This window comes from Sceloporus undulatus, chromosome 1 (genome assembly GCF_019175285.1).
Source record: "Sceloporus undulatus isolate JIND9_A2432 ecotype Alabama chromosome 1, SceUnd_v1.1, whole genome shotgun sequence".
NCBI lineage: Eukaryota > Metazoa > Chordata > Lepidosauria > Squamata > Phrynosomatidae > Sceloporus > Sceloporus undulatus.
Genome location: NC_056522.1, coordinates 284413306 through 284436938, shown reverse-complemented (window position 1 = coordinate 284436938; position 23633 = coordinate 284413306). Strand labels below are relative to the sequence as shown.

At 39.8% G+C, this 23633-nt stretch overlaps 1 protein-coding gene across 1 annotated transcript; it reads left to right on the top strand.

Annotated features, from left to right (window-relative positions):
• The first annotated feature begins 3177 nt into the window (after nt 1-3177).
• On the top strand, nt 3178-23628 carry EIF3M (eukaryotic translation initiation factor 3 subunit M). The gene is made up of 11 exons (XM_042472429.1): nt 3178-3339; nt 3527-3659; nt 7107-7245; nt 7600-7723; nt 9321-9415; nt 13730-13813; nt 14699-14798; nt 16603-16684; nt 22254-22397; nt 22866-22926; nt 23390-23628. The coding sequence occupies exons 1-11, from the start codon at nt 3298-3300 to the stop codon at nt 23508-23510; spliced, it is 1125 nt and encodes a 374-aa protein (XP_042328363.1). The 5' UTR covers nt 3178-3297; the 3' UTR covers nt 23511-23628.
• Nucleotides 23629-23633: the final 5 nt, after the last annotated feature.

The following is a 23633-nucleotide window of genomic DNA, read 5'->3' as shown; positions in this document are numbered from 1 at the left end:
ATTCTCCTGTATCATTTTAAACACCTTTGTCTGATGAAGAAGCTAGCGGAGCTCTGAAAGCTTGCAACATATATAATGTGCAGTTTGGTTGATTCCATAAAGGTATCACTGGGCCTGTACAGACAGGCCAAAATAAAGCTGCTTCAGGTCACTTTGGAGGTATGCTGTTTAAATGATGCATGCATCCTAAGAGTCCAGAAACCACACCAAAACCACACTCCAGTTCTAACGACTGGACCACAGCTTTGGCACAGCTTCTGGCCTCTTAGGCATGTCTGTACGGGCCCACTGTTTTGTGAATATTGGATAATGTTGAACTTTGCTATAAGGACAACACAGTTACCCCTGGATGTTTTATGGATGGGAAGATAACTACATTTAGCTGCCACAGCAAAAGCCTAAAGAGAGAGCCAATGGGTTGGGACTGTATTTGAGGTTTCTAGCTGGAGCAAAGGTAAAAAAAAAAAATTTTTTTTTTTTAAATTGGGACTGCATTGCCATGTTTTATCTTAACAACTCCTTAAAGTTTTCCTGATGTTATAACAGGGAGGCTTCTTGCCTGGGATATTCATTGTTTCCTTCTTAACAAAGAGATTTGTAGCCTCCCAAAGGATTTGAGACAAACTGGATCTCAAAGGTGTTTATCACAAGGAGATTTTTGGAGCTTTTTGCAGCTCGGGTCCAACAATGCGAATTCACGCTAAAACGTGATGTGTTATCTCACGTGATTGCTTTCTATGGGAGGTTCTTGTGAAGCGCTTCCGCATTCAGTCTGCACTGACTCCTCATTTTGATGAATTCGGAAACAAGCGAATTCACCTAAATCTGCTTCTAAGCTCACTTCGATTTCACTTCGAATTGGTCTGGTGTGGAAGAACACTCCGATGTCGCCTCCCTTGTCCCTTGCGTCCTGCTCCTTCATACCCCTCCTCCTCCTTCACCCCATCTTGCCCCCTCTGCCACCCTGCCACTTATCCCACCATCCCCTGCCTTCTCCTGCATCCCGATCTGCTCTCCTTCACCCTGCCACCTATCCCATCATCCCCTGCCTGCTCTTACATCCCGATCTGCCCCCCTCCTTCACCCTGCCGCCTATCCCATCATCCCCTGCCTGTTCCTTCACCCCAATCCTGGCCCCAGTGGCCCCCTGTGACCTATCCCATCATCCCCTGCCTGCTCCTTCGTCCCGATCCTGGCCCCAGTGACCCCCTGCAACCTATCCCATCATCCCCTGACTGCTTCTTCACCCCGATGAAGGATGACAGCTAAGGAGGGGGCAGAGAAGGAGGACAGCATCCAGAGCCCCGTTGAGCATGCGCAAGGGTGCCGATTCGAATAGTTGAACCCTCTGGTTTGGTTATACAATGTGTACTCACCCCACTTTGCTTGAATCCACATCATGTGAATTGTCTGGAATCGAACTGACTCCACTTCCCCCTCAATTCGGGAGGGCAACGGAAAGGCAACCAGGTGTGATAAAACATCACATTTTAAAGTGAATTCGCCTTGCTAGACAGGAGTGACTCTGGATCTGGTGTGAAAAAACATGACGTTTCACATTGCTAGAACAGGAGTGACTGCGGATCTGATCTGCAAACCCCACTACATGTGATAAGGCCCAAAGGCAGTTATCTTCTTGTCTTGCAAATGGAATTTAAAGTTTATTTCCTAGACTTTCTCCCAGAACCTACATGGCCAGATGGAGGAGGGGCCCGCTGGCATAAATAACCTTCCATAACATCTGCACTTTTTTTCTTTTTTGAATTTTTATTAATAGAATTTCTACACATTCAAGACATACATAACTATTCTAAGACAACAAACATACAGACGTACAATCCATCTAAAATCAAGCATAACATAAAATGACTTCCTCTCCTTTACTGTGAATATTTTTTATTATTTCTAATATATCATTTCTTTTTCTGCCTTTCCAATTTTCATTATATCTTTACAATAAACATTACTCCTTTCTTCTTCATACTAGACAAAATTAATTCTGGATATTTATCCTATAATTCCTTTTGTACTCTACCACAATGTGATCAAACAACTTTGCCATTTCTTTTTTCATTACTATACTGTACAATACCATTAGTTATTTAGAAGTCATATACACTCATCCCTCCATATTTGCGGATTTGATTATTCACGGATTTGATTAATATGTTCTCTCTAGGAATATCTAGGTCCTCCAGTGCAACACTATGGTCAACTTTTACCACAAGTTGCACTGGAGGACCTAGAGATTTCTAGAGAGGTGTCCTCTCAGGTAAAAACATGTTTTGTTACTTGCAGTTTTTCCATATTCACAGGGTCTTGTGCCCCTAACCCTAGCAAATATGGAGGGACAAGTGTACTTCCTTCTTTTAACTGGGGATGACATCTTGACCAAATGCATGCTTGAGTTGACATATATATATATATATATATATATATATATATATATATATATATTCTCTTTCTTTCTTCTGTATCATTTTAAACACCTTTGCAGCACGTATGCGTCTTTTGGTTGTATCACTGTTTGGTGGATATTGGGTGCTGCAGTACTTATCAAAGATGTCAGGAATGAACGCCCCAATGGTTTTAATTAAAGATTTTAAAGTTCTTGCTGTTTTACTTTTGTGGAATTTACGTTATGGGGATAGAGAATTTATGTCATTGGTTACTTTATGAATTCTGTGTATTATGTAACATGTTTTATAATTATTATTATTATTATTAAGCTTTTATATAGCGCTGTAAATTTACACAAATTTACACAAATTTATGTATGTAAACTGCCTTGATCCAGCTTACATAATACATAATCTATAATAATAATTATTATTATTTATTATTATTATTATTATGAAGCTGGGGCAGTGTGGTGTAGTAGTTTGTGCGTTGGACCATGACTCTGGGAGACCAGGGTTCAAATCCCAGCTGGGACCATATAAACAATGGCAACCCCAGTCTCTGAGGGAAAGCAGAGAGAGCCCTCAGTGCCTCCACACTCTGCAATACACTCGGCGGCCGGAGGGGGCGCAGCTACAGCTGACTGAGCCCCATAGGAGAGACGTGACCGGCTGGCGCGCACCACGTGACCTGACAGCCGACCTCTCCCAGTCCCGAAGGGCCGCCGAAGGAGGAGAAGTTGCGCTGGAATGCGCATGCGCGTCTGGAAACGCCGACGGAGGCGAGGGGGGAAATGGCCGCTGTGAACCCGGAAGTGGAAATGACGTATCGGGGGAGTGTCGCTTTCTTTTCCGGTCGGGCGGCGTGCTCTGGAGAGGGAGCCGAGCCGTGGCCGAGATGAGCGTCCCGGCCTTTATCGACATTACGGAGGAGGACCAGGTCAGGAGGCGGAAGCGGGGCTGCTTTGGAGCCGCTGTAACTCTTTGTCTGGCTCAGGGCTATGGGATTCTGGGAGTTGGAGGGCCCCACAACAAACTCCAACTCCCAGAATTCCATAGCAAAGAGCCAGACAAGAGGCCTCCGTTCTCCCTGTTTGTATTCAATTGTAGTTCTCTGTTTTGTTTAGGCTGCAGAACTCAGGGCTTACCTGAAATCCAAGGGAGCGGAGATCTCCGAAGAGAACTCCGAAGGCGGGCTCCACATTGACTTGGCCCAGATCATCGAAGCCTGCGACGTGTGCCTGAAGGACGACGACAAAGGTTTGTGCCGCCATGTATCCCTTGGGAGTCTGGGCATAATCTGCCAGCGGTGCAGTGCATGTAGGGAAGGAGGTGATGGGATGGGACTCTGCCACTCGAGGCTGCCCCTGGGCCTCCCTCTGGGAATGCGGGTGGCATCAGTGCTTAGAAGGCCCTCTGAGCAGCTCAATTGGGATGGGGCTGCATTCCAAGTTTTGATAAGGCAGACCTAGCTCTGGCTGCTTGTGCAGCGCTGGGCATCTTCAGAGCAGTGGCACTACCCTCAAAGGTACTTCAGAAACTTCATCTTGTGCAAAATGTGACTCTGCCAACTGTAATGGCCGTCCAGATCTGTGAGAGGAAAAAGCCTCGCTTGCATTGTGTTCTTTTTGTAGCCCAGACTTCTTCTGGTGTTGATACTTAAAGACCTACACCAAGCTGTCCTGATCTTGGCTCTTCAGATGTTCTTGGAGTAGAGTTGACCTTGTGCCAGTCGCTGATTATGCCAGATGAGAAAGGTGGCATTTGCAGCCAGTCTGGGTCCTATTATAATCAGAGGACTGGAAGGGGATGGATTGCCTTTACCTAGGGTATTATTTTATTTTATTTATTGTATTTATGCCCATCTTTGTTTGTTGCCCTTCCTGCAAGATCAAGCAGATTGCTGGGCACACACAAGGGATGGAGCTCCTTTGTTGGTGTGGCATTGTTCATGGGCGACCACTCCTTCGCCACTCTTCACAAGGCCTATGCATTGGCTGTAAAATTGATTTATTCCAATTCAGGGCATCATGGCACTGCCTATATTAATGACACTTACTGTCCTATTACTAGGCAATGCTGCTATTTTCAATATTATTTTATGGCGATTTTGATGTCTGCTTATGTTTTTGGATAGTATGTTTTTATGTAAGCTGCTTTATGTCCTTTTGCACTGTTGGCCGTTTGCTAATATAAGAAGATTTCCTTTTCTTCCCTGTTCCATGCAGCCCTTTGTGCTGCCTATAACTCTGCTCTGGGGCGTTTTGCAGGCCTCTTCAGCAAGTTTTGAGGGCTCATGGGACTGCCGGGGAAGGTGGAATTGTATTCCATATGGATCCACTGATGACAAAAGATAGCCAATGAACAAAATTGGCTTACTGGATCCTGGCCCTAGTTGTGACTAAATGTCTTTGCAGACTTTTGCACCATTGTTTAAGGAGTATGCTTTGAACAATCAGTGGCAAATTTTACTTAAATTGGTGATTTAAATTGAGGCTTTCTTATGGAAATCCTCCTTTAAAGCAGTGATTCAAATCATCTTGGTTTAAATCATTTCAATTGCCATCTTAAGCTAATTGAGTATGCATTTTTGAGTATGCTTGGCCATTAGAAGTTGCAAAGAATGTCACCCATGTCAGAAGTCCCACTTAGTAATACTTGGTCTCACACAAAAGGACTCTTCAGGGAAAAAAAACAACATCTTAGATGTTTCCTTGTTTTGCAGTGTGGTTTCCTCTGGAATATTTTATATAAATTCGGGAAGGCCAAATTTGGGAAACCATGCCCTATGAGGAACGGCTCAGGGAGCTGGGGATGTTTAGCCTGGAAAAAGAAGATTAAGAGGTGATATGATAGCTCTGTTTAAATACTTGATGTCACATTGAGGTGGGAGCAAGCTTGTTTTCTGCTGCTCCAGAGACTAGGACCCGGAGCGATGGATGCAAGCTTCAGGAAAACAGATTCCTCCTCAACATTGGGAAGAACTTCCTGACAGTAAGGGCTGTTCGACAATGGAACAAACTCCCTCGGAGGGTGATAGAGTCTCCTTCCTTGGAGGTCTTTAAACAGAGGTTGGATGGCCATCTGTCAGGGATGCTTTGATCTGGATTTCCTGCATGGCAGGGGGTTGGACTGGATGGCCCTAGTGGTCTCTTCCAACTCTATGATTCTATGATTCTATGGAAATGATATCATAGAAAAGGGAAAGGTACAGAACAGAGCAACCAGAATAATTAAGAACACTTTGAAAAAAGAAAGTGTTTCAGACCTTTTAAGGAACAAAAGAACAGTGGAAGGGAGGGGCATGATAGAGACTTGTATTATTATTATCTGAGGTAGAATGAATGAATAGGACTTTGAAGTCACCCAATGCATTTGTAGTAAATTCAAAACAGACAAAAAGAAACCTTTTTGTTATTTTATGGAAGACACTGCCACAGTATGCCAAATCTAGGTTCAAAAGCATAACACTTCTTCATGCCAGTTGCACATTTGGTGGTGGGGAATAACAGGGAGGACTGTTCCTGCTTGTGGGCTTCCAGGTTAGCCGCTATGAGAAAGACAGTTGCAGACTAGATGGATCTTTGGTTTCATCCAGGAAGATTGTTCTTAACTATCCATGTGACTAAGAACACCACACGTACCAAGAAGATATACTGCATTTTATTAAACAGATAATTGCCAAGTTTTTTCTTCTTGCCCAGCCAGTCAGTAAGTCCAAATTACATTGTGACAATGATGGTTAGCAGAAAAAGTCTCGGCTGCTGACACTGAAGAGAAGGTGCCAGAGCTGTTCTTCAGCAGAGAGGAATTCTGAGGGCACTGACCCTTCTTGTATGATAGAAGAAACAGTGTTATTAGGAACTGTCTATCCTGACATCTTGGATATCTAGCATGCATTCATGTTGGATAGTAGCCAATTGTCTGTGCACCAAAAAGGCCTTAAAATATTCCTCCCTCATATCTTCTCATCAGAGAATCCAGCACAGGTTCATTTTTCACACAATGATTAGTCCTGTGCAGAAGGAGCCAGGATCACTTCATTTCCCTGGCTGAGATGATTTCACAACTGCTGTACTGTGCTAGCTACTGCCCATTTTGTATGGAGATTATGGGTATAACAGTTTATATTTAATACCTGCTAATTTTTTAAAAGCCATTTTAGATGAAAGTAATTTCAAACCTATGTCAAAATGAAGTGTATGTGTGTTTACTTTAGCTTCTTTATAATAAAAATGACATCAGAATTTTTTTGCTAAATAGTTAAATTATGCTAATAGAAATCTTGCGTTTTTTGTTAATTTTTAATTTTATTGTTGGTTCCTAGTGGAATGCACATCAGTTTAGACATAGACATTCACATGCCTAAGAGATTTTATATTGCTTAGCAATATAAAATAGTTATAAAAGAATCCCACAACCCCTTTGAGACTGAGAAAAAGAAATTCCCAGCAGAAATAATCTATAAACTCCAGTCCACTTCAATGGATGCATCTGATGAAGAAGACTGGAGTCCCTGAAAAGTTATGCTAGAAATTTCTTTTTCCCAATCTCAGAGATTCCTTATTGTCTTGTATGTTGCAGTAGACTAACACGGCTACATTTTGGAATATAGATATAAAATAGTGTTTAGTATATACTCTTAGTCAATAGCAATTCAGAATTACATTTTTGTAATAAGAAAATACATGTTGTTTTTCAATATAGATGTTGAAAGTGTGATGAACAGTGTAGTGTCTTTGCTTCTTATTCTGGAACCTGACAAACAAGAGGCTTTGATTGAAAGTCTGTGTGAGAAACTGGTCAAATTTCGGGAAGGTGAACGTCCATCTCTCAGGCTGCAGCTGTAAGTGTCTTGTGTGGGTGAAATGAATAAATAAATGTCTTATATCACAATTATTTTTATTCTGGGAGAAAGATAATCTGTGATTAAGTATATTATTACTGTTTTAGCATCTGTTCAGATCTGAAAGTGTAACTGCTTCCAATTGCTTTGTAAGTTATAAAGTGGGAATAATAAAACCAATACTGTGAGACTCAGTGAAAAGTCTGAGAATGCAGTTCTGATTTGATTCTGACAGTGTCATAAGCTGTGCTTTTTTGCACTTTTAAAGACTTGCATTTATTTAGTTTGACATTGGTTTGTCGTTATTTCCATACAAGCTGTGGGAAAATTAATTGATTTTTCATTATTGCTTAGGCTAAGCAATCTCTTCCATGGCATGGATAAGAATACCCCTGCGAGGTACACAGTCTACTGCAGCCTTCTCAAAGTAGCCTCCTCCTGCGGTGCAATACAATACATTCCAACTGAACTAGAGCAGGTAAGCTGTTGGATAGTGTTATAGTTTTCTCATTATAGAAGAGAAAAGATCCAATTCTGCCTAACAGAAGGGGAATGAGGATATGCCAGCTATTCCTGAAGCCTCTTGTAAGGAGATAGATGCCAGTCACTCCTGAAGACTCTTGTACCTTCTGAAGATGGGGTCTTAGAGTTTGGGAGATACTTTGGAACAATGTGAGAAGTGATGTTGGAGACTGCTGGTAGAGTGAATCAGCAAAGCTGTCTCCCACCACATCCTTCCACTATTGAGATCATTCTGCTGGAACATAGACTTTTTGTTCCAGCGAAGCACCTATTGGTGCTTTTTGTTACTGGATGCAAGTCTGTTTGGTTTGCATTCCAAGACACAGAGCCTATCTGAATGATACATTAAGGCAGAGTTCCCATGAATTCTTACTATGGACAAGCCATAGTGCTTGTATGTGCTAAGTGATGGCTCCCACTGCAAGAAAGAACATGATGTGGGTTTAATTGGTTTGGTTTAGTGTGACATCTGGTGTTTCTCTGATGTTTTGGAAGAGAAGCAAGTCAGAGCACCAATACCTGCCTAGTTCAGACATCATGGTAAACAAACCACAGACTGAAGATCAATGGTGTGTGTAACTCTTCTGACTTGAAGCAAGAGCAGTTATCCAGCATTCAACAGCACATTAGCTTGTATACCGTAAAAGACATCTAAAGAATTCTGGCTTACCATGCTCTACATAGTGGATCATAAAACTTAGGATCCAGTGTGCAGCTCATGGTAAGCTTTGATAAGAGGTAAATGATGTATCCTCTTAAGTGAAGTGAAATACAGGCAGGAATCTCTACTAAGAATTCCTGCCATTTAATAGGGTGTCATATTCCCTTCCGCACTCCTATACCAATCTCTGCAATGATATATTCAGTTAACTAAGTGAAATTTGATTGGGGCATTTTGTATTTTGAACATTGGTCTGAATTGATCTGGTGTCTAATTACGATAAACACACAAGATTCTGTTTGATCTTGGAAGCTAAGCAGAGTTAGCCCTGGCTAGTGCTTGGTGGTGTAGTGTATGGTTGCAGAGGAAAGAGTATTCCTTGCCTAAGAAAACCCTTATGAAATTCATGGGGTCACCATAAGTCGACAGGCAACTCGAAGGCATATACAGTAGTCCCTTGGAACTTGCTGGAGATTTGTTGTGGATCTCCCCACCCCCAGGAGTTCCAAATCTTGCACATATTCAAGCCCCATAGGCTTGAATGGGGCATGTGCATGTGGGGCGTGCACCCCATTAAGGTTAATGGCGGTCGCCTCTCCACGGATTTTCAAGTCCACAGATTTCAGGTCCGCAGACTTGGAGGGACGACTGTATACATACACACCACTACCAAATCCTGTACTGTTTAATGAATTGTTATTTCATTATGAATTGTTATTGTTTTGTTCTTTGTCTTCTTCTCTATAGGATGTTTTCTTTAATAAAATAAAAGAAATTGCTGCCCAAAAGCCTAACAGAACAATTTCTTAGTTCTACATTTTTGTTACCTGGTTTTAAAATGTTTGCAAGGTAACTTTCCTTGATTGTCAGAACATACCTTTTTTTTGTATAGGTTCGAAAATGGATTTCAGATTGGAATCTTAGCACTGAAAAAAAGCATACTCTTCTTAGACTCCTGTATGATGTGTTGGTGGACTGCAAGAAAAGGTAACCAAGACTAGATACACTACCAAATACCTGTAATTGTTTTGATTTTATTAGTAACATTTATATCACAACTTTCCCCCTCAAAGGTGTACTTGACTGTAATGGCTATACAGTCGGCCCTCCTTATAGATGGGCTTGCCTTTCGTGGCTTTGAGCTTATGCGGAAGGCAAGCTCTGGCAGAAATAATGGGTCGTACTCGCGCCGCACGACCCATGCACCGCCGCAAGCACGCACCCCATTATTTTCTATGGGGCTTGAGCATACGCTCTTTTCCCCATGCATGGGGGGGGGGGGGGAACCGTTCCAGATTCCCCACTTCCCGGCATATGGGGATGGTGGACTGTACTTATCTAATGTTTTCAGACATTACAGGCTACTTTCAACGTTTTTCACCTTTGTTTTCTTTTTAATATTCAAGGAAGTATGTATAATAAGATAATTATCAGGTGTTATTCTAATCAGTGCTATGTATATTTAGTGTTTTGTTATCGCTGTGAAGGTCACCAGAAGAACTATGTAGCTCTACTACTGAGCTCTACTAATAAACTCAGGAACAGGCATACATCCTTGTCCACAATAAAACAGCCCAGTGTACTTGGCCTACTACTTAATTCTTGAGAGTCTGTTGACAATGGTAAAAATGTAAATCAAAATAAATTTGTAGTTGAACTAACATGGCAAAAATCCTAATGTGATGTACTAGTTATAGTTTGGATTGGGACTTGAGTGATCCACAATCTAGCTCCCACTAGACCAGAAAGTTCATTGGATAATTTTATAGTAGTCACTTTCCAGTCTAACCTGTCTTATTGGTTTATGGGAGACAGACATAAACAGCCTGGGCTCCTGGATGGAAAATAGAATATAAATGTAGAAAATAAATATAGATGGGTGTTTTTTTTCCATCTGTCAAGATCTTGTAAAATTCTGTGATGGTAACTGATCTTTGGTTTTTTTTAATATTCCATACTAATTAAGAGGTAGTAAAATTACTATGAGTATGTTCAGTATTACGTTAGCTATTGGATATCTATCAGCTTTATTAACAGATGTTAAATCATGGCTACATGTTATATGTAATGATTTAATAGACACATTTAATGTTAATTAATTCTGCTGATTTATTTTATACCCAGTAATAAGGCGACTATATTCTTTTACAGTTTGAGAAAGTGTCAGAAATCATAATATGTGCATGGAGACTAATCTTACTTAATTTAAACAACATGATTTGGATCTAGAGTTCCACTTAGGACAAGTGCATTTCCTAAATGGAGTTCTGGTAAGGGAATAGTTCTGGAGGGCTATATGACTATCTAGAGCAGGTCTTTGAAGGACAACGGCTGCTATTTGAGGAGGAAAGGAATTGTGCTGGCAAAAGGGCATGCTGCTAGAGGAAACAATAAAAGTGGCAGCAGGCATACCCATGAAGGATCCTATTTAAACATCAAATCTTTGGTCATTTGCCTATTCTCCAACATTTTTGCTAACAGTACTAAATATATTTGTTGTCACATCCTCTGAACCTCAGGAGAAGGCAATGGCAAGCCTTCTCTGAACAAATCTTGCCAAGAAAACCCAATAATAGGTTCACCTTAGAGATGCCATAAGTTGGAAACAGCTTGAAGGCACAAAACAACAACAAAGTGTGTTATTTTGTTTTGCACACAATTAAAATGATATATAATGTGTTGTTTACATTTTTCAGCAGCCAAAATGCATTTGCAAGCTAAAAAACTACCAAAAAAACCTGGGTTCTATTTTCAGACAATTCCTCCAGTGCCTAACCCATCAGAGAAGCAAGGGCTTCCTGTGGTTCTTCTGCGTATTGTTTCCATCTTCTTTTTATATCATCATGGTTATGTGATGTTGTTTCTCACTTATGGTGACTCTAAGGTAAACCTATCACAGAGTTTTCTGGGGCTGAGATTATGTGACACACCCAAGGTCAACTAGTGGTTTTCCTTGGCTAAGCAGGGATTCAAACCCTGGTCTTCAGAGTCCTAGTCCAACACTCAAAGAATGACACCATGCTGGCTCTCACCAACTGAGGTGCAGCTTCTATTATTTTTAAAACAACAACAACCTATAAAGCCCTACATGGCTTGGGTCCAGGCTACCTTGAGGACCGCCTCTCCCCATACATTCCGCCCTGCACCCTCAGAACATCTGGGCAGCAACTATTGAGGGTCCCTGGGGCCAGATTAGTCTCCACAACGAGGAGATCATATTCCATCGTCACCCCAACCCTCTGGAATACGCTGCCCATTGAGCTCCGCTCGGCCACCTCCCTGGCCCAGTTCAGGAAGGAGTTAAAAACCTTCCTGTTTCAATCTGCATTCCCCAACACAAGCTCCAGTTAATCTCCCCCCTCTTGACAGCAGGGGTAGCTGGCTGATGGGGGTTTTAATATTGGTTTTAATAGTGTATTGTATATGTATTGTTGTTTATCTTAATTTTTGTTTTTAGCCTGTTGTTGATGTGTCATATTGTTTTTGATTGCTGTTCACCGCCTTGATCATAGGAAGGGCGGTATACAAATAAAAATTTTATTTATTTATTTATTTTAAAAAATGAATCCACTTTTCTGTGCTCATAAGAATAATAATGCATCCCTCTTTCTTAAACTTTTTAATTTAAGCTGGCAGTCCATATTACAAATATTGATTTGTAACCTACAGTTACACATTCATAACTGGTCTGCATTCAGTAAGATTCTGAAGTCACAATCATAACACTATTACTATCATTGTAAGTGCCCCCTCAAACCTACCTTAACAGCCAGCAGCTGTATTACGCAATAAGATCTTTTCAGCTTGTGTTTGGGATGCTACCAGCAAGGAAAACTGTGACAAGGAGATGCAACAGGGTACTGCTTTTTATTATTATAGTATTGCTCAGTGGTAGGAGAAGCTGGCAGTATCATCCTTGCACAGCTCAATTGCTGACTGAATAGACTTCCAGTGTTCAGTGCTGCTGGATGCTAAGGTAGGTTTGGTGGGCACTAGCATCACTCGGGGGGTGCAGACTGTACTGGGTGACACCCCAGGGGTGGGTAACACCCAGTTGGTCCCCCTGCCCCTCCTTGCTGCAATTTGGTTTTCTTTGGGAGAATCAGGCTGCAGGAAGGAGCTAGGCCAAGAGTATGCACAATGCCCCTGTCCCTCCTTGCCACGGCCCAGTTCTCCCCTGAGGAAAACTGAACAGCAGCAAGGAGGGGCGGTGAGTATGCCACAGCAAGGAGCCAGGCTGAGCGTGCATGCCCCCACCCCTCCTTGCCATGGCTCAGTTTTCCTCAGGGGAGAACCGGGCATTTTTAAGGTTCTGAGGTTGTGAATTTGATCTCCCATGTTTTGAGGTTCTGTACTGATGTAGTGGTTTGAGTGTAGAGTCCTACGACTCTTGGAGACCAGGGTTCACATCCCCACTCAGCCATGGAAACCCACTGGGTGACCTTGTGATAATTGACTCTTGGTCATTCCTCCTTGAATCTCTAGAATCAGTGGTGCTGAATGCAAGGACAGAACACCTGGCCTTGAGAATTTTCTTGAAACCCCTGTAGATGATCATGATAGTCAAACAAATATAGCTGGAGTTTAAACTGAATTTGTATATATTTTATTTGTATGTTTAATGTTTTCAGTGTTTCTATGTGTTGTACTTCACTTTGGAAGCTTTCATGGACTGAGAGGTGACACATAAATGCCATAAACTCTTTTACCTCCTCAGAATCTTATACAAATATTTATGTCCTATTTCAAAAGTCTGTTAAGCTTGAGGAAATGACACATCTCTTCCAGAAAAGCTCTAATCTTGAATGTAGTGTGGTTTTTGTCTTGCCTCATTTGTCTGTTGATTTTGAAAACAGGATAGAGGGTATATTTTTAAAATGGGGTTCTTAAGTATTAATTGAAAATACCGATTTCAGCCTAGAGCACAGCTTCTGTTGGTTCGATGTATGTGTTCCTTCCTTTAGAAACAAGCTTCAACATTACTTTGCTTTTCAGTGATTGCGTCCAGATGTGTTCTCACAAACTCTGTAAAGATGTTTTGATAGGAGAGAGAGAGCTTTTTGTAATTGGCAGGTAATTTATCAGTTTGAAAATGGTAAAATGAACTATGAAAATCCATGTTTTAAATAACAAAGTCAGATTGAATAATTGCCTGTTTCTCTTGGTATCAGTGTCACCCAAAACTGTCGGTCTGGAATCAAGCACACTTTTGATTTGAATCATAATTTCGTAATGCCTTTAATTATCTTACTACCTTTGTGAAATGACTCTCAAAGGAAATGCTACATTTTCTCCCCACAGTGATAATGCAGCAAAAGTAATGGTGGAGTTACTGGGAAGTTATACAGAAGACAATGCCTCCCAGGCAAGAGTTGATGCCCACAGGTAATCCAAGATAGATAAGCATCATTGAGGATCATATTCAGAAATGTCACACGTAACAAGACAGTCTGAATCTTTAAATGCATTCCCAAGCATACTATATCATGTCCTCCACCACTTATTTATAATTTCACATTTTCATAACAATTTCAGTAGTAAACAGCAGTTGTTAAGACAGTTTTGTGAAAGGGGAAAGGGCAACTGTAAATGTGTGAGTTGAAGACAGAGACCAATGATTTGGTGCAAAATGATTCCCAGTTCAGAACAGCTCCTTCAGATGTGCACATTTCAGGTGCTTTCTTTTACATAGTAGGTTGATTAAGCTGAAATCAAATAGGAAGAAGTTGTTGAATGTCAGCACTGGCAAAGATCAGTTGGTATAAACACAGTCCTTTTCATTTGGAGTGGAAGAAAATTATATGCTTAGGGTTAGATGTGACTCACTCCTTTGTGACTACTGCAACATAGTGTGCAAGACATGATCAGTCTACATAAGGGCATGGCAATTCTTATATTTGGGTTTTAGTGTTGTAGAAAATGTCAGCTCAGTGCATGGTTATCATCATTAAGGTTTTTAGATGTTATCCAAAGCTGTTTAAAATTCCTTATAAATGTTAATCTATATTCTCTGTTCGAGAATTTCTCTTTGCGCTACCATGGTGATGCACGAAGTTTGTGCATTTTGTAGCTGTGAATGTTAAAGAAAAAATGTAACCCTGAAGGAGGATTTAATGTTTTGTTTACTGGTTTTTAGGCTGTTGTTTTACTGTAAAATGTTCTGTAAAAGACACTCTAGAGAAAATATTTTATTTATTTTGAAACTTTAAAAAAAACTAAACAAACTGGAAATGAATATTTTGAATACAAATATCTCCCTTTTCCATCTAGATGTATTGTCCGTGCACTAAAGGATCCAAATACCTTTCTTTTTGATCATCTTTTAGCCTTAAAACCAGTCAAATTTTTGGAAGGAGAACTTATTCATGATGTAAGTATCATTAACAATTTGAAACAGAATACTTTGGAATAAATCATTTAATATATGGCTGCTTAATTGTTGCATTGGGTTTTGAACATGTAATTTGTTCTGATTTGTGTCACAACAGCCATGTTTGAACATGGCATTAAAACATAATTCGGTATGATTGTGAGCTAACAGGAATAAGCTTCACTGAGCCTTGTGCTTGCACACTCCCATGTACCCACCTCACGTCCCTGGGACTAGCTCTTGGGGAGTTTATATATCTGCTTCACTGCCAGTTGTCATGCCATCCAGACTGACAAAATGCAGTCAGCTGTTAAAAACGTGTTTGAAAATTTAAGTTTCAAATATGCAAATTCCATATTATAGTTACTGAAGCTGGCTTGCTTAAACTACTTTAGCTAATGTTAGCCCTATGTCCAGGTCCAATTAAAAGGGCAAGTTGTGTTTTAACACAAAAGTTTGTGAATTCTTTCTCTTGAATATGGGCAGAGGAAAAAAAGGAATGTACTAGCCAAGGCTTGTTCATGGGACTTTCAATTTGTCACAACATATGAATTCAGCTAGTATTTTAATGATTTTTTTTTAAAAATGCCACCATATTCCATTCTGAATGCTGCTTACCTTGTTGACAGATTATAGCACTTTTAAAAATCCTTTTTACCTTTTTCTTTTGTAAGTTGAACTCAGTTTTGTGGCCATCACAACAGATAACAAAATTGTTCTTTAAAACACACACACAGAGAACCTGGTTAGCACAAGAGACCATTTGCAAACTTGTGTCTCCACCACCCCTAAAATTACCTCTCACCCTCAGTTTATATTAGGTATTGCACAATTTTCCAGCTGATCATCAGAATTTTAGTTTAGCTTCAGTTTAAGTTTTAATTTACAGATTACCTCAAGCCAACAGGTCTCTGCACACTGAAAGCCTATTTCAGAATATGATGCTTTTTTTAAAAAAAAGCTTCAGGTAGAGGTGGCTGTTGGAAAGAGAATATTGGTCTAGCCAAGCTTGTATTCTGGTGGGGTTAATGATGTGGAAATAAGCATGTAGGAGTATGCTGATCTTCTCCTTCCATCACTTCTCTAGTTATGTGGTGAATGGCTTCCTTAAGAAAATGTCCTGTATCCATGGAGTACTTTCCCAGAGAATAGAATACCCATATCCCAACATTATGGATTGTGATGACACCTTTGTTCAACAATATCTGGCAACATAGGAGGTTCCCCTCAAAAGAAAATGGCTCTTCACATTTGGACTAGCATGCACTCCCTCCTCATTCATTTATTTCACCCTCATTAATAATGTCTGAATAGCATTATAGAGCTTGGTATGAGTGCACAGTTCTTATGGCACACCCTGAGTAGCCCAGCCCAGAGACGATGGAGCTGCAGTCCTCCAGATGTTGTTGAATTTCAGGTGCCATCATTCTAGGCAGGTTGGCCAATGGTGAACATTTAGGTTGAGCATAATGGACATCCATCAATGACCAACAAAAGTAATTTACCTCAGATCCTAAACTACAAGTATCTAAATTTGACCAGTGATTCTCTAGATCATGTGACTGTAATACTTAACTCTGTTGCTGCACATTTTATTCTACACATCTAATTTTCATTTTTTAAAAGTTGGGTAGCTGTCCTAGCTACTGTTGGACTACAACTCCCAGAAACACGTTTTCGTTGGGGCTGATGGGAGTTGGAGACTAGTATGGCTATAACAGAAGAAGTTGCGAGATTCCTATATTTTTAATTTCATCCTTCTCATGTTCTACCTGTAATTGAAGTGTTTCTTTTTTATATATAGCTTTTGACCATTTTTGTAAGTGCCAAGTTAGCATCCTATGTCCGGTTTTATCAGAACAACAAAGACTTCATTGACTCTCTTGGTAAGTTTTTTTTAATGGCATGTACATTTCCCAGTTTCTTCTTATTTCTTTCGTGTAAGTCAACATTAGCACAGTCTGGTCAGGAACTAGGAGTTAGGATACCCTCCCACTAGTTCTGCATTATAGTCTGATGACAGCTGTCTGTTATCTAGGTATTTAGTGTTTATTCATAGGGGCTCCCTGAGATTTTGTCCACTGCAAAAGGGATGGCTCACTCTCTGGTGGTTTCAGAGGCATTGCCAAGCAACCTGTGGTTTATAAATCTTCCGTTTCTTTCATCTGTTTGCTTTATACCCTCTCTTAGCATCACAATATCTTGATATATTAGTAGCTATATGATTCAACTATCTCCCATTCCACATGCATCTAGGCTTCACCTTACTACCATGCTAAGGGCCTGGTAAACCACCAGTGGTTTTCGACCGCTAATAAAAACCCAGTTGAACAGGCGCAGACTGTCTTAGTCTTATTTTTCACAGTTGCATTTAGGTTCTGCTACAGAATGTTTCAAGCTGTAGCAAAATCCAATTAACTTTTGTCTCATTTGGCAACTCCTTACTTTTAATTAGATGAGCTCTTTTGTTTTGCTTTCAAGTGATACACTCATTGCCTAATGTAATTGAACTGTGATGTTGCATGATGCACTGCTGTGATAAATTTGTACAGAACAGTAAATTCTGAAATGTCGGTTGTAACTGCTTACCTTAGTTAGGCATACAGATAAATGTTGCTATATTTGTAAACTCAAAATGGTCTGTAGACAGTTTGAGAATACTGAAGAAATTTAAATTACACCATAGTGGGTTAGTATTATTTCCCAAACAGTTAATGTCTAAATATCTGTGACCCCCTTTATTAGCATGTTTGAATATAGCCTTGGAGTCTAGTATTGGTTACAGAGTCCTGGACAAGATGCTGTTTCAAGAGCTAAAGTTCTAAATAGAATTAGGAATGGATATAAATTAACAAAATCTCCCTAACAAGGATGAAGTGCAATAAGACTGAGTGCTTGTAAGTGTTTTATGCAAGCTTAATCTTTTTCCACCTAGCAAACTACATTCTGTCCCAGTTAATATGTTTCATAGTATGAAGCTTTGTGATGGAATGTTAATATCAGCGGCCTCTTTATTTACACACTGTGGAGAAAAGGAGTAGTAATTAACACTTTGGCACTCCCCCATTGATGTGTAATTGACTGTTTCAAAGGAGCACTGGTTCATAAGCTATTGCATGCATGAAAATTACTTTTTTCTGTATTGCAGCATTTTAGGACAAGGGTCAGTGACAATGCAAAAATTGTTCAATGGTGCAGACTTTTATATTACTACATTAAGGTTTAGATATACTGGTAATGAATTAATGTTTCCATAAAAGATTTCTTTTAAAGCGACTACAATACAGATTGACTTAAGACACTGGAGCAATAGTTTTTTTTAAAACAGAAATAATTAAGACCCCAAGTAATACCATTATCTGAGAACCTCTTGAAATAGAATGTTAAAAATTAATATTTCCTACCCCGGATAAATATGCTGAGTTACATCTGGAACTAGAGAAAAGGAGCAAGGCAGGGGTTTGTTTGTTTGTTGTATTCTGCTTTACTGCAACAATCCCAATGTCACCTGAAAATCCGGTGTACCCAGCCCCAAATAGAGTGGGAGATGGTGCTGCAGGAGGAAATATAAAAATTGATCTCCTGCTGTTTTTAAGCAGGAAGCTTGTGCTGAATCTCAGTTTCCTCCATGAACAGAAAGAACCCTCATTGTTTTAATGGCATTTTAAACTGGAAAATTTGGATTTCTTTATTCAAAATAAAGCACTCTATATGCTATAATAAATCCCATTGTGGGAGAAAGGTGGGATATAAATCCTTGGAATGAATGAATGTTATTCAGAGACACTTAGTTGAAAATTTCGGAAAACTAAAATGGAAATTATTGGCACACCGGTTAACCATTCAGTACTTTTAAAATACCCAGTAATGAAGAATCTGCTAAATTTGTGCCAAGTGCAATGTTTAAGTCTGTTTGTTTGATCATTGGATTGAACCCATTTTATTTATCTTTTATTTTATTTCCTTTGAATGCCATCTTTCTCCCAGGGTGGGACCCAAGGCAACTCCCAGAGAGACTCAACAGTAAAAATTTAAAAACAATTAAAATCACCACATAAAATAGTATAAAATCACTTCAAAGACATGCAAAAGGTCTAAAAGATAAACAAAACATCCCAGTAAGAAGCTCCCTTGCTTACATATTAAAAGCTTGCTTAAACAAAAAGGCCTTTGCCTGATGGGAAAAGGAAAGCAGGGAGGGGGCCAGCTTCACTGCCTGCAGAAGGGATGGAAGCAGCCGCCGAGAAAGCTCTCACTCATGGCCTTACCCAGTCTTTCAGATAGTCTGGACAGAGGGCTTTGTCATAAACCAGCACTTTGAATTGTGCCCAGAGATGAACTGGTAGCCAGTAAAGCCAGTAAAGCTGGGAGTTATATGCTCACTGTAAGTGAACCCAGTCAGCATTCTGGCCGTAGCATTTTGGACATGCTGAAACTTTCAACCAGTTTCAAAAGACAGCCCCAGACTAGGATTTGTAACTTTTATGTAAGGAATTCAATGAATTGTTATTATATGTTTAAGATTGCTGTTGGGTGTTCCTAATTTTAAAAATCAATCTGTTCCCTCTTCTAGGGAAATTAGTCTGTTTTTCTGTCCATGCCAGTCTTGTTTTAGTCCAAAATTAATAAGAAAATCCAAGAAGCTATGGCATCTCCTCTCTAAAGGCTTCCACAGGTGGCATCAGTTTGTTACAGTGTGTTGTTTCATTAATGCTGACAAGTTAGGCCAACAGTTGCATTATCATGTGTCAACTGTGAATCGCCCTGCCATGTTCACATTTAAATCTTGTAGTATGAGCAACCTTTTTACTTTAAAAGGGTAATTAACACTTCATTTGCATTTGTTAATTAGAGTTTATGTGCACTAATTGATTTTTGGTGCTTGTAGACTTTCATTAAACCCAGTTAGATACAGTTCTGGAGCTCACTATTTGTTTGAGTTATGGTGATCACATTTTTGTTGAATCTCTGCCAGATAAATAGCCTGCTTCATAATTATTGCTAATTAACACAGCATTATGTCTGCTAGTAATGTGCTTCCCTGCGCTTCTATTAGTGTAACAATGTATTAATTCCATGTGTAAATATTTGTTGGGCACTGAGAGTATCGAATCCACATTGCTTTTGCTGTGGCTGAAATACAAGTCTATTTTATTGTGAATTTATTCAAATGTTTGGCAAAACAAATGTTAAAAATGTAAGTACAGTGTGTCCTCGCCTTACGCGGGGATCCATTCTGGATCCCTCCGCGTAAGGCGAATTCCGCCTATGCTCAAGCCCCATTATTTCCAATGGGGCTCATGCATGGCGGCTGCGGCAGGGCGCAACGGGCGCACGCACCCATTCAATTGAATGGGACGTGCTGCCCCGCGGCTTGAGCGCATATGCTCAAGTTGCGTATGGCGCGGGCGCGCTGTATACAAGAATTTACTCAACTGTATCTGTCTGCCTGTGGAACACATTGCCACTCTGCAGGCTCCCATGCATATCTCAAATATACTCTTGTTGATTGGGAGACAACTGGGGTGCCAGGGGCAAGGGAAGATGGGAAAGTAAGTATGAGAAAGTCTGACTGCACTATACTGGATGGAAACTACAGTGTGCCCACATTATACGTGGGTGCGGCTTACACAGCTTCCAGCATACTCTGGAAGCCTGTGCTGGAAGAAGCCTCGGTGCACCAGGAAGAGGTAATGGGGCACGCGCACTGCATGGCAGGCACAAGCCCCATTACTTTTAATGAGGCTTGACTTTACCTGTTTTTCCCGTATGCGGGAGGGGGGTCTGGAACGGATCCCCACATTAGGGAAGGGCACACTGTACCTACATTTCTTTTGCCTAACACCGATGCATAATGTAATCCCTACTGTAAAACCAGAAGTTTGTCCAATGTTCTCTAAATACCAGTTCAGTTAGTAGAATCTAATTAGATGAATATTTTTACTCCATCCCTCTTCCATGTAAAATTTACTATGAGTAGAGGTTGAAATCTATCCTCTGTGGCCTAAATGTTGTTAGTCCCAAGTTGAATAGACCTATTGAATTGATAAAAACCTGGTGTCAGCACTTGCATATGTTGTATTGAATCGGTGGGTCTACCTGCTGGATTTATATCTGTTTTCCTCTTTCCATCCAACAGTGTTTAAATCTCTTCATCTTCATAGCCCAGGTGTGAGTTGTGTGACCCTCCAGATGTTGGTGGACTGTCATTTCTATCAGCATAAGGGAGAGTACTAAAAGTTGCAGTGCAGCAACAACTGGAGAGCCATATAATTTTGTCTCTGCCTTATAGGTTGATTTCTTCTCTTCGATGTTTGCTTGCCTGCTTGCTTGCTTCCTCGTTGCACATCTACATTTGTTATCATCTGCTTGGTTTTCCTTTTGCTCTTTTAGTTCTTGCCCCCTACTCACACGCCTCATGCATTTTTCCTTAGTCTCCAACAAGTAGGTCTTTGTGTACTCTGGACTCTGTTGCTTCTCTTTTCACCTTATAATGCACCTGCTGCTTCTTCTTCTTTGGAGCAGGGTCATCCTTAGTTTTTCCTTTCCCCACCCAAGCGTGCAGCTTCAAATCTGTTCTCCACTTTTATCTATTTCCTCTGTACAACTCCTTCCTCATTTTACTAGCTGATGGGTTAAAAACCAGACTGGCCTGTTTCAGACTTTTAATATTAGGTTGAACAGTAAGCATGAGCAAGTGAAACTGTGTGGCACTGAATTCAGCAGTATCACCTACTAATGTGTCCATTTGAAATGCTCTCAGTAGCAATAGTGGAGAGTTTAAAGGTCTTTGTTATCCTCATCTTAGGCTTGCTGTACAGTCACTTCCCCCTTTTTTGTGCCATCTTTTGTGTCTCTCTTTCCCTATTCCTTAGTTCTATGACCCACTTTTCTGTGTGTGTTGTGCATTGCTGAGTTTGGTGTAAGAATTAAGAATGCTATTCTTTCAGTCTCTCAACAGCAGTTCAAATGCTGAGGGAATGTGAGGGGCAAATAGACTGGTTGTGACTGGATGGCTACAACAGATTGTTGTAAAAAGTGACAAGAGTGGTGAACATTATACTAAATGCAAGCCTGCTACTGGGCCTGACAACTTACAACTTAATGCTGCAGCGTGGAATGTGTGTGTTCCTAACCTTTAGTGGCTTTTTCCCTTACAGATTGTTTTTAGCAAGCCTTGGATACGTCTGTTCCTGTGTGTGTGCCATGGCATTTAGACTACTCAAGCAATTTGTAGCCAAATCTGAACATCAGAAAGAGAGGGAAATACAGTGTTCTACAACCATTACGCTGATATTAGGGCAGTGTTCATATTTAAGATTGAGGAGACAGTGATCTGTAGTTTCTTGTCCTCTGTGGTCTGGTTCAAAACACTATGTAATAACTGTATTCTACACCATAATGTTTAAAGGTGTGTACTGTTAAGAAATTATATATTCGTACTCCCAAATGCAGGCTTGTTGCATGAACAGAACATGGCAAAAATGAGGCTGCTCACTTTTATGGGAATGGCAGTAGAAAGCAAGGAAATCTTATTTGACACCATGCAGCAGGAGCTTCAGATTGGAGCTGATGATGTGGAAGCATTTGTTATTGATGGTAAGACAATTTGCTTTCTCATCCTATAAACAGGGTTTTATTAATTGTTTTATTTATATAGAAATACAAGTACACCACTTCTGATCTAAGTATTTGCAAGTAGCTTACTGTAACTGCATTTTAAACAGAATATTCAGTTATCCAGAATAGTGGGGTTACATTCTCAACATCTTTTTGGACAGCTTTATGAAATGTTAGGCATAACTGTTAACTTTTTTTTTCTTCTGTTAAAATAACCCGTATTTTCCAGGTACTTGTAAAAAGCACTCTTGTAATTTATAGTATATGGCATTGTACAAGATGATTCATTATTTTTCTTGTAACAGCTTTTCTACTTTCTAGATAATACAAACTTTATTTTTTATGATAACAAAAAAGCAAACAAATTGAAAAGCTATACATATACTGACATGTTGTGTAATATATATGTGTGTATAATATGTAATTTTTTTAATTTTATTTTTGCAGCTGTGAAAACAAAGATGGTGCATTGCAAAATTGACCAAACACAGAGAAAAGTAGTTGTCAGGTAAGCTTTAAATCTTTTTCATGAAGCAATGTAGTGCAGTGCTAATTATAACACTTATACATCTGTTTAATATTTTAACTAGAAGTATGATATTCCTATCAGTTGCCTTTAGTTAAATAGTTGCTATTTATCATAATTTTATTAAAGCTCAGACTGAATGTGATTAGCTTATTTAATGAAAGAGTCCTATTTTCCAGCACATTTCATTTAATGGCCAAATAGTGGCAAGAATACTAATGAGTATCGTAGGATGTTTTTAAGTGCTGAAGGCTGCAGAATACCAGACTAGCTGCTACTCAGAAAGCTGTTACGGGGAGTAAACATCTTTCTTAACATATAGATTGTATACTGCATTTTTCTGGTTTCTAAATAGATAAGTAGACATTTGGAAAGTTGACTTTTGATGGCATTACCATACTAATTTCTTCTGTTTTTCTTTTTCTTTTCTTTTCGGTTTTTCTAGTCACAGTACACACCGGACCTTTGGAAAACAGCAGTGGCAACAACTCTATGACACACTTAACTTCTGGAAACAAAATTTGAATCAAGTGAAAAACAGTCTTCTTAGTTTGTCCGATACTTGATTCTTTTATCTATTTCCTGGCTTGTCTAAAATGGAAAGTCAGCTATAGTAAAACTTTGAGCTTGTTTAAAAAAATTCAAAATATGAAATAAAGTTGAAATTGGAATAAATCTTAAAAATGTTC

Coding starts and splice junctions, on each gene's coding strand:
- EIF3M (XM_042472429.1), top strand. CDS start 3,298: ATGAGCGTCCCGGCCTTTATCGACATTACGGAGGAGGACCAG. Junction 13,814..14,698: donor GCAAGAGTTGATGCCCACAG/GTAATCCAAGAT, acceptor TTTTCCATCTAG/ATGTATTGTCCGTGCACTAA. Junction 22,927..23,389: donor CAGAGAAAAGTAGTTGTCAG/GTAAGCTTTAAA, acceptor CGGTTTTTCTAG/TCACAGTACACACCGGACCT.